The sequence below is a fragment of the Taudactylus pleione genome, unplaced genomic scaffold, assembly GCF_031769625.1.
Source record: "Taudactylus pleione unplaced genomic scaffold, aTauple2 ptg000070l, whole genome shotgun sequence".
NCBI lineage: Eukaryota > Metazoa > Chordata > Amphibia > Anura > Myobatrachidae > Taudactylus > Taudactylus pleione.
Genome location: NW_028284472.1, coordinates 11,088,164 through 11,100,310, shown reverse-complemented (window position 1 = coordinate 11,100,310; position 12,147 = coordinate 11,088,164). Strand labels below are relative to the sequence as shown.

Genomic DNA, 12,147 nt, shown 5'->3' with positions numbered 1-12,147 from the left:
CCCCGATGGAACCGGAAGTCTGCAAATAAACAGTAGTTTAGAATAGCACCAAACACGGTCTGCTTATCATGAACTAAACATGATATCTCAAATATAGTCGCTTTATTACTTAATAATGAATAAAACCTTGAATATAAACCTTAATTGCTAGGGAACCTTTTTATGTAAGTGTGTAAGTATTGGGTATTAAGAAAAGACGCTAATTAGAGTTGTGCGACTACGTGTTTGTGAAGTACACCGTGGTACGTGTTTTGCAGGGTTGGTCATATATGTTTTAGTAAATGTATGTATTTATATAATGAGGACTTTAACATTGTTCTATTGCGTGGGCATCGCACGATGCTAAATAATAGCATCGCCGTATGTATTTATGTGTGAGATTCGCTAAAATGGCGCTGAGCGGCCATTCGCAAAATGGCATCGTGCAGATTTTAATTTTAACAGATTCTGTCTCAGCCAATTATCCGGCTTCGCAAGGTGTGTCTGTGTCTGTGTAGGGGTGTCTGTGTGTGTGTGTAGATAGATGGAAAGATCTATAAATTATACAAGTACTGTGAGAGCCTAAAACCTATATTCTGTCAGCTTAACCTAGAGATGTGCGGGTCCGGTTCTCAGAGAACCGACGACAACTGAATTTAGGGGTTCCGAGTCGAACAGAGGCCCTGATTCAGAGACGGATGCTCTGAAAGAGCGCTCGCTCTGAATCTGGGCGTTTTTTTCTTTTTTTTTTGTGGGGCCTCCTGGCCCCTCACATAGCTGTGGGTGACCACCCACATCTATAGCGAGCGGCCAGGATGATGGTCGCGATGGTCAAGACCATCGCGACCATTGGGCTTGCGACGAGACCCTTGTGGTAGGGTCTCGTGGCCACAAGCCCCAGAGAGCTTCTGGCTCTAATAGAGCCGGAAGCTCTCCCACTGACATCACTGGTGATGTCAGTGGGGCCGCCCACAAACGGTAGGTGTTCGCTTGGGAACGCCTCCGTTTGTGAAGCCACCCCTCGGCCACGCCTCCCAAACGGGGCGAGCTGTCAATCACCATCGACAGCTCGCCCCCTTTGGTGCGAGCCCCGGAGCGACGGAATGCCCGTCGTGCGCATGCTCAGTGGGCAAACATCGCGACCGGGTCTGAATCAGGCCAGAGTCCGAGTTCGGAATCACTTTGGGTTCGGAGCTTCCAGCAGTTCGGAACTCGGATTTAAAAACGGAACTCAGGTTTTGGATTGCATGCTAACAGGTCAAAATGACATCATTTTAGCTGTTTTCTTTTAAATTATTATTATTTTTTTTAAATACAGATCCAAAACCAAAACTAAAACTATGGGAGACATCTCCACTTCTGAAAACTCTCACTTTAGAAAATTTACCCTATAGAGTCTACCGCGCCTGTGCATATGTCAGGAAAAATGGGCTGCATGCAAAAGTACCCAGTATTTACCATGCATGCAATAAGAAATAATGTATTTGCACCCCTTGCATTGTAGCATAGTCCAGGTACAAAGTTACTGGCTTATTTTGCTTTGCTCCCTGCTCAGCCCCAGAGAATCCATTATGAAGAAACCCCACTTTCTCTATTTAAGAATTGGTTAGCAAAACAAAATTGCTCCCTTATTATGTGTCATCACCAATAGATAGATGGGCTTCTACAGCGTATAAATTGTATGGCGTGCAGGGCCTGATTCTGAGTCGGATTTAATGTCCATGTCGGATGCAGTTGAGAGATTTTTCTCTACTGCGCATATGTCTAAGTTGCACTGCGCAGGCATCCACAGTCCGTGCGCACAGAGGGCCTGATTCAGAGCCGCTCGTAAGCGGATGCTCGTTCGCTCCGAGCGATGTTCGCACAACTGCTACAACTGTATGGGTTGTAATGCGCATGCGCCAACCAGTCAGTGCGGTCAGAAATCGAGCGCTCGCAAAATAGCGAGTGCCTGCTAATTTGAGTGACAGAATGAGGCGTTTGTGGGTGGTAACAGGGGAAGGTGCTTGAAAACGGGGAGTGGTGATCCGAACGCAGACGTGCCAAACGGTCAAAACGGGCAAATAGCGTCCGGCTCTGAATCAGGCCCAGAGTTGCAGTTGCAATTGAGATGCGCGCTATCAGAAAATGTATTGTGTGTTACTGGGCAGTGACTGGGAGGTGATTATGTGAATACACAGAGATGGTTCGTGTCACGGGAGTATTGCAGGGCATACTTGCTGACATTCAGCTCCCTCCTTCCGGGAGGGAGCTGAATGTCTGCGCACAGTGGGGGGCGCGGCAGGGCAATGACTCGTTTTTTGGGGCGGAGCCACACGATTGCATCATTGGGGCTCCGCCCCCTCTTCACAATGCCGGAAATATTGGCATTTTGAAGCAGGGGGCGGAGCCACAATGATGCGATTCAGCGCAAATTGCACCATCGGGCCCCCCGCTGAGGGGGTTTCTTGTACTAGCCGGGGGGGGGGGGGGCGGGTGGTCAGGCGGCAGCCAGGAGGCTTACCTGCCTCTCCGTGGGGTCGGGAGCGGCACCCGATATTCGGGGGGCTCCCAACCAAATCGGGAGTGTAGGCAAGTCTGTTGCAGGGGTATTGGCAAACGCAGACGCACAATGTAAACATTTATACAAATTTGCTTTTAGTTAATTTGCATTTTCTAGGGAAAATAACACTTATGTGACCGTTTTGGTTACATGATATGCGGCTAGTTAGATGTGGCTAAAAAGCAAGGTATTCTAAAAAAAATAAATATAGCATTTGGTTGGTGCTACATATATAAAAAATCAGTGATAGCGAGGTTAAAATGTGACGAGCACAAATGTCAAAAAAAGGGCTCAGCACAGGAGAAACCCCTCAGCAGCAAAGGGGTTAATTATTAATATATGGAGTGCAGCCAGAAGATTAACCCCAATTCATACAGCATCAATCAAACTATCCACTAAGGCCGGAACCCCATAGCTTGTCTGTCACTACTGTACTGTTGTTATAGTTCAGAATCAAAGACATCACTGAAGCTCTTATGCTCCAAGCCAGGTGCAAAATGTTCAGGGCTTGAGTTTTTTCCTGGAACACCCAAATAATAATCTTTACATGTTGAGGATTTGCAAACATACACAGTTACTCCCTGGGGGTGGCACGCACTCACAAGATGCATGACAGTAATTCATATAAGCCTCAGGGGATGTTTTCACAAGCTTTACATCTGATCCCATTCAGACTGGGTTACAGCTATCTGAGATACCATGGAGATCAGTATCCTGTATGTGCCTGTCCTTTTTTTTTTTTTTTTTTTTTTTTTTAACCAACAATATGAGTTTATTTGAGATAGCAAAAGGGTATACTCACATCAAAACATATGTACAGCTCAAAATGAGTCCACATATTTTATTTATTAACAGTTTCTTATATAGCGCAACATTCCGTTGTTTCACAAATGGAAACGTCAATAGAACAAAACTGGGTAATAGCAGACAGAGAGAGGTAAGAAGGCCCTGCTCGCAAAAGTTTACACTCTATGGTGGAGTAGGTGTTGATACACAAGGATAGGTGCTACCTGTTGTATATTGGTCCTGCCAGATTGCAGAGGTTTGTGGTGGGCTGTATGATCCAGTCACACAGGAAAGTCACATAAGTAGAACATGTCAATAATATACTGCATCAGACATGGCTTTTCCATATATAGAATAGATCAATGTGATACAAAAAAAAATGTAAATGATTAAGCAATGAATGTTTGGCTGTTACTGATATATAAAAAACAAACATAATAATGAATGAGCCTAAAAGAACAACAACATGTTCCAGGTGACCTGCACATGCTCAGTAGACTCTGGGCACACTCTAGTGCTGCAGTGACATGGTCGGCCGCCAGGGAGAGAGGAGGGGCCCCCGGATGGCTGATGCACATGGGCCCCCTCCTCTCTTAAGACGCCTCTGATAGGTGCTATATATTGCATTTTGGTCCAGCCAGATTGCAGAGTTTCTTGGTGGGCTGTATGAACCAGTCACACAGGAATGTTGGCCAAAGGTCAGGAAGATGTGAAAGAAAGAATATGTATGGACTGTAAGGGTGGATGCATTTAGATTGGGAAGCCATGAAAATTATGTGGGTGTTTCTGGAATCTGATAAACTTGTCTGAAGAGGTGAGTTTTCAGGGAACACTTGAAGGATTGGAGACTAGAGGAAAGTCTTATTGTGTGTGGGAGGGTATTCCAGAGAGTGGGTGCAGCCCGAAAAATGTCCTGTAACCGTGAATAGGAGCAAGTAATACATGGGGATGAGAGACGCAGATCTTGTGCTGACCGTTGGTCAGGTTGGGAGATATTTTGAGATGAGTGAAGAGATGTATGTTATGTGTGGTTTGTTAATAGCCTTATGTGTAAGTAAAAGTATTTTGTATTGAATACGGTAGAAAACCGGTAACCAATGGATGTACTGACAGTGCGGAGCAGCAGACGAAGAACGTTTGGCGAGCAAGATCAGCCTCGCAGCTGCATTCATAATGGATTGTAGTGGTGAGAGCCTGTTTTTGGAAAGACCAGTAAGGAGACTATTGCAATAGTCAATGCAGGAAATAATGAGTGCATGGATTAGAGTCTTTGCAGTGTCTTGTGTAAGATATGGTTTAATTTTAGATGTGTTTTAAATGTATGTAACATGATTTTGAGACAGAATTGAATGTGGGGAACAGAGGACAGTTCGGAGCCAAGGATGACACCTAGGCAGTGAGCTTATGGGGTAGGGTGGATTGTCGAGTTATCAACAGTGATCTGTGTATATAAAGAAAAAAAATTAGTTTTCTAGTGACATTGGGCCTGATTCAGAGGAGGATGGCTGAAACTAGCATTTGTATATTACTGCCACTGGGACTCTGCAAAATTTCGCAGCTGCGAACACCTCAGCGCCCACCTGTGAATCATGCCCACTTTTTACTTTGGGCATAGTTAATTGGAAAGTGCCAAATTTGAAGTATTCCCAAAACTGTCTCCTTGCAAGATCAGAAGGGGTATATTTATATCAGGTTTTTATAATGGGATTTTGACCAAACTGACCGCAGTAAAACAAATGCATCTATGTAGCCAATCAGAAAGAGAGGAATAACCATGTGCTTATAATAAAGTCATTTATTCTACATCACAAAAGAAGTCAGAACCTGGGACATTGATCATTCTCTTAGGAGAGAAAAACAATTTTATAAATAAATGAGTGGAAAAATGATTGTTTAATTGTATTAAGAGAGCAATATTTTTATTATTTATATTAAAAGGGCAATATTAAGTACGTACTTAGTAATTGTAAATGTAGTTTAATGATGGGGAAGCCTTTATTTCATGGCTATATAAATGGTAAAATGTATAATGCTTCCTCCATCATTAAAAGCATTTTTTTTAAACACAAATTAATATTAATGTAATATTGTCCCATTAATATAAGTAATAAAAATATTCTTCTCTTAATAAAATTAAAAAGAAAAATGTTCCACTAGTAATGTTCCAATGAAATAGCATTTCCCTCATAAGAAAATTATTATTGTAATGGTTTCTGTCTTATTTTGCAATATACAGGTATTATAATTGCCTTCATTATAGGTGTATGGTTATTCCTTTCCTGGTTAATCAGATAGCTCAAAAAACAAACTTTTGAAGCCACCTCACCTGTCACAACTATTTAATTTGAGCAGGTTTGTCTGTGTCTTTACGTCAGTTTCTAAAGCTGATGCTTAGTAAACAGTGTGTCACAATATTAAAACCATGAATTGCGAGCCGATGGTCAATTCTATTATAAAGCGTAATTTTTCCCCGTGTGTTTTGACTTAGTTAACCGCGTATTGCAAAAACGTTGGAAAACCCCAAACTGATGCTTAGTAAATATACCCCCAAATCTCTTCTTCAGCCCCTGGAAGGCGCATAATAATACAACTTGAAAAACTGACCAGCTAGGAAGACTTCAGCCATCACCCTCTTTCTAATCAGTTTACCATCTAATATGGGGAGAACAGTGGGTTACAATTATGTCAGAAGGGACCATAAAGTAGAAATGTTGTTTGAGTTGTTAAAGACAAGTGTGCTCAGTACAGTGAAACGCGTCATGCTATGAGTGATTAGAGCCTTTGTAATACCCAATATGATCACTGATTATTGTGAGAAGCATGATAAAGTAAGACATTAGTCACCTGTAATTCACCTCTTCAATGTTATTACAGTATATTTTAACCTTAGTTTCTTTCCCACCCAAGTGTAATTAGTAATAATGGATTGCCATTTGTTTAATAAGGGAATTATCTGATGTCTAAATCTGGCAGTCAAAATTAATATATTTAAATACATCAAGTGCGAGCTGTCTAGGAGATAGTGAGATGTCTCTACTTCATTACAACCCCCCGCTTAATACGTCTCAGACATGGAGACAAATTCTAGTCCCTCAGATGACTCAGATCACGCGAGAAATTTACACCCAAACATTTAATGAGATAAAAATACCAGAGGGGAGTGAGTTATATAAAGTTTGGGAATTACAAGAGTTTACAGTAGAATTAAAGAGATTACTGAGAATGAATAAAACATATAACAGGCTAGGGTCTGATGTGCCCCAATAGTGTGAAAGGGAGACATCCTCTGATACATAACATGTTAGGGTCTGATGTGCCCCAATAGCGTGAAAGGGAGACATCCTCTGATACATAACATGTTAGGGTCTGATGTGCCCCAATAGTGTGAAAGGGAGACATCCTCTGATACATAACATGTTAGGGTCTGATGTGCCCCAATAGTGTGAAAGGGAGACATCCTCTGATACATAACATGTTAGGGTCTGATGTGCCCCAATAATGTGAAAGGGAGACATCCTCTGATACATAACATGTTAGGGTCTGATGTGCCCCAATAGTGTGAAAGGGAGACATCCTCTGATACATAACATGTTAGGGTCTGATGTACCCCAATAGTGTGAAAGGGAGACATCCTCTGATACATAACATGTTAGGGTCTGATGTGCCCCAATAGTGTGAAAGGGATACATCCTCTGATACATAACATGTTAGGGTCTGATGTGCCCCAATAGTGTGACAGGGAGACATCCTCTGATACATAACAAGTTAGGGTCTGATGTGCCCCAATAGTGTGAAAGGGAGACATCCTCTGATACATAACATGTTAGGGTCTGATGTGCCCCAATAGTGTGACAGGGAGACATCCTCTGATACATAACATGTTAGGGTCTGATGTGCCCCAATAGTGTGAAAGGGAGACATCCTCTGATACATAACATGTTAGGGTCTGATGTGCCCCAATAGTGTGAAAGGGAGACATCCTCTGATACATAACATGTTAGATCAACAGTTTCTATTAAACCCACATTATATACAATTATTATTATTATCCTTTATTTATATGGCGCCACAATGGTTCCGCAGCATCTTACAGAGTACATAAAATAATAAGTGAACAATAAACAAGTAACTTACAGTACATTACAGTGCAGGACAAGGACATGGTTTATATACATTGCTGCAATAGCGATTAAAACACTCACAATATGCAGCAGGGAGTTGGCAGTCACGTGTTAGGTTCCCTTATGGGGGAGTAAGGAGTAGAAGAAAATGTAAAGAGAAGCACATGAGAGCTTACATTCTAAGGGGAGGGGCAGACAGACAGGCGTGACACAGAAGGGGAAGATAGGGAGGAGAGAGTATTATGTTGGTTAAGATGAGAGCTGGAAGGCCTTGATGAAGTAGTGGGTCTTGAGAACCCGTTTGAAGATTTGAAGTTAGAGAGGTGGAGAGTCTGATAGGGAGAGGGAGAGAGCAGCACGGGCAAAATCTTGGAGGCAGGAGTGGGAGTAATCAATTGGCAAGAGAGGTGGCATGCATTTGTTGAGCGAAGTGGATGGGCGGGAGTGTGAAGGGAGATGAGGTCAGAAATATATGTGGGAGACAATTTGATGAGGGCTTTGTAGGCGAGTGCAAGCAGGGCTGCCATCAGAAATTGTGGGGCCCGGGACAGACAAAATAGGCAGGGCCCCCCCCCATACAGTACAGAGACTGTAAGCCGGAAGAGGGAGCGGACTGCAGTGAGTGGCGGGTACGGCTAGTACCACCCCCAGGCGATCCAGCCCTGTGCGGCCGCAAACCACTCCTTATGGCCCTGTATATCGATATGCAACTGCACATGCAGCATATGTGCCTGGTTTGCTGCTGCCGGTTGTATGCAGCGCCCCCTAAAGTAGTGCCCCATATAGTAGTACCCCTTATGCAGTGCCCCCTAAAGTAGTGCCCCTTATGCAGTGCCCCTAAAGTAGTACCCCTTATGCAGTGCCCACTAAAGTAGTGCCCCTTATGCAGTGCCCACTCAAGTAATGCCCCTTATACAGTGCCACCTAAAGTAGTGCCCCTTATGCAGTACCCCCTAAAATAGTGCCCCTTATGCAGTGCTGACTAAAGTAGTGCCCCCTGTGGTTTCGCCCCATAAGCAGGCCCCCAGCCCAGTACTTACCTCACCACGCTCCTGCTGCCGCACCGCCTCTGCCTCTGAGTCAATCTGATGGTGCGCAGGGCAGGCTCGCTCCTCACGTCGCGGGTGACATCATGACGTCACCCACGCAGGGCATCACTGGGACGCTGGCTTCTGAAGCGTTCGTGCTTCAGAGGCCAGCGTTCCCAGTTCACAGATCCAAGCATCGGCTGCTGAAACAGCAGCAGAGGCGGGTTGGGGGCGTAGGACAGTAGGCCCCTTTAGATTGCATTGGCAGTAGCGGCAGGCGGTTGGTTGGAGTTGGCCTGGCCCCCCTTCTCTGTTGGAGTGCCCGGGCCCAAGACTGTAGTCCCCACAGTGCCCCCCCCCCTGATGGCGGCCCTGAGTGCAAGAACCTTGAATTGGCATCTGAAGGGGAAGGGGAGCCAGTGTAGGGCTTGAAGGAGAGGGGAAGCAGATGTAGAACGTCTGGAGACGAAGATGAGCCAAGCAGCAGCATTGAGGACCGCTTGTAGTGGAGAAAGGTTACAGTAGTCCAATCTTAATACAATACTTATGTGCTATATGAAGAAGGCTTTTATTATAGACCACATTTCAATCTCTCTCCTCCTGTGTGGGTGTAGGTCACCGCCATATGTTCCATTACTGTTAATTTGTCAGTCTGAATCATTCTTTATGTTATGTAACTGTTACTGTTATGAGTGTATAGGAACTTGAAACGCAGTTTAAAATATTTTTAACGCAGCCCAAAAAGGCGACAGCAAAAGAGTTTTTATATTGCGGCCTCAAGTGCATAAATAACAATTTATATTGCATTTCATGAAAATATAACTGGAAGTATTTCCACTGAATAAACATATTTAAATTCCTGTCACGTATTACCATAAATGTAATGCAAGTTGAATGGTTAAACATTAAAAAAAAAAATAATTGTTTCTTGCCACAATTTCCTTCCAATTACATGTTTTTGGGGCCTATTCATCAACACTAAATTTAAGTTTTTAAGGACATTTTCCTTAATTACTGTTATTTAAGTATCCATGAACACACTTAACACAGGAGATATCACTGATATCTCCTGGTTAAGTCCACCTGTGTTAATTTCCACACTCCCAAACATTAGTACATTAGTATGCGGATATGGAAATTAGGCTATTCATCGAATTCCGAAAATTATGTATTTTCAGAATTTGATGGTGTTTCTATACGCCACTGTCAGGTGGCATATAGCGGGTTTCACTTACCTGCTGTCAGCGTGGGCAGGTCATCTTCGTCTCGCTCCGTTGCTCCCTGGTGCTTCCTATGGCTCTGGCTGCTGCTCTGACACTGTGTTCTCCCGACAGAAGACAGTAAAGTTTAGAAAAAAAAACGTTTTTTTTTTCTTCCAAACTTTACTGTGTTCTGCCAGGAGAACACAGTGTCAGAGCAGCAGCCAGAGCCGGAAGTGGCTGCATCGGCCAGGTAAGTGGGGGAGAGAGAGGTGAGCAGAGGGGAAAGGGGGGGTTGGGGGACACACACAATTACCGCAGCTCTAGGCACTGCTGCGCATGCGCTGCTTTTACAGATGTAACGGCGCATGCGCAGCACTGATTACAACTGCGGTAAGTTAGAGCAGGCAGGGAAAACTATCTATTTCCCGAAAAGCTGTCATTGCCAAAATGACAGCTTTTCGGAATAGATACTTTTAGGGAGAAGGAATGATAAATTCCTCCGGTAATTAGGTAGAACTCCATGCGAGTTCTAAACCTAATTACCTCCATCAAATTTTTAGTTATGATGAATAGGCCCCTATATCTCTTAATTTTCACAAAAAAAACCCCAAAAATGTATTTATTGAAAATCATATTTGGGGGTCTTTGTACTAAGCCTTGGAGAGAGAGTAAGTGGAAGTACCAACCAATCAGTTCCTTTTCATTTTTCAAACACAGCCTGTAAAGTGACAGTTAGGAGCTGATTGGTTGGTACTTTTTCTCTGTCTACCTTATTTTCTCTCCAAGGATTAGTACATAGACCCCTTGGTCTTTATTTGGTAATAAATTCTTTCCCCATTTAAGTCACTGACACACCGCCTCGGAGTACATATCCTGTAGCCTGCATTGCTGTCAGAGGTGCTGGCCATATTCAGGAAATAGGCTTCATAGATAAACACAGTTTATGGTTCTGTAATAAGTAAAACAAATCCATAATGCACACCCATGATTTTACAGTACAGATTAACAAAAAAAAACCCCTGTTGCTGCCATATGCAGTTTAGTATTAAACACTGTTGTTTACAGTTTATGTCTTATGATTTTTTTTATATAAGTCAACTGTGTAAAATTGTGTTTTGTTTTTGTTTTTGTCCTTTAGATGGCTATTCTTGTGAGCTTCGGCTTCCTGGTCTCCTGGACGCCTTATGCCGTTGTCAGCTTCTGGTCTATATTCCACTCCAGTGCAAGCATCCCACCAACTGTCTCGCTGCTTCCCTGCCTCTTCGCCAAGTCCTCCACCGCCTTCAACCCCATCATCTACTACATCTTCAGCAAAATGTTCCGCCAGAAGGTTAAACAGCTAAAGTGCTGCTGTGGGTGGAGAATACATTTATCGCAGTCCAAAAACACAGCAGCGAATCCGGAAGTGTCCGTTATCTGGGTGGCTAGAGACAACATACAGGTTTCTTCAGCTCTTAGAATCAATAATGGACAGTCCAGCTCGACTGTGGTACAAAGATCTCTGCTTACTCCAAGGGAGAGTTAAAGTAGACCTGTCACCTACACACAGAGTGGAGGCAGCCATTTTGTTGGTTGGACCAATCTGAATTACAATGGGGCCTACTAAATCACTAGTACCTCATTGGTTTCATGGACATCTGTCAATTCACTTTGTGACTCGGTGATGTCACTGGCTCCGTGTGGGTTCATAGGCTAGCTGGTCAGGAACCCCACAGATGATAGTTCGTAAAGATACCGTGTACTACCCACAAATGGCAGCTTCCAGCCATAGGTGCTAATACTGACACCCCAGACCGCACTTCCTGCCTGTCACCACACCTACCCTCATCACTGTGGCTAGTAACAGGAGTGCGTACACAGTCACAACACTACAGTGTTTCCAAGAAGTGTTGCAGGAGCTCTTTCTGCAACCATGATTGCAGAGCGGTCTGTGACTAAAGGGAGGTAGGTTCACGCATGTTGGGGGCCAGTAGGCAAATTGAGAACCGGTTTTCTGCCTCCTTAAGGAGAGCATTCCCTCAGACAAGATTCTCACCTCCCATGGTGGTGGAAACGTCCTTTGCTCTCACTGGGGCTGTGGCCCAGTTGAATGTAAATTGCTGTTGGGGACCTATCTTGCAAGTTTTTGCCCCGCACATGCTCTGGTGCTGAGCCGACCCAACTATGAGCAATGTTTTGTCATATGCAACTCAGCCGCAACAAAATGAGTTGGTGAATGGGGCATTATCATGGTGGCTAAATTCAGTCAGGGCATGTTGATCGGCCTGCGGGCTATGCAGACAGATCTACTGCACCTAGCATAGGGCTAGTGCAAGTGAGTACTGAGGATGATGATGGCTACGAATAGGGGTGTTCCGGCTACAGCGATATGTATAACTCTGCATATCGGTGAATACATGCATTTATTTTCATACGCCCCAATGTGGGAGGAATTACAGATGTGTCTAAATTCACCTAGCGTTTTTGCTTGGCGTGACTTAGTTGCTCCG

General features: G+C 43.9%; 1 protein-coding gene across 1 annotated transcript in view; it reads left to right on the top strand.

Annotated features, from left to right (window-relative positions):
• Positions 1–11,714, top strand: part of LOC148533771 (opsin-5-like) — a 57,088-nt gene extending 45,374 nt beyond the window's left edge. The window contains exon 4 of the mRNA XM_088467355.1: positions 10,797–11,714. Coding sequence (XP_088323481.1) covers positions 10,797–11,183 — 387 coding nt within the window. The 3' untranslated portion in view covers positions 11,184–11,714. The remainder of the gene's footprint in view (positions 1–10,796) is intronic.
• The last annotated feature ends 433 nt before the right edge of the window (positions 11,715–12,147 follow it).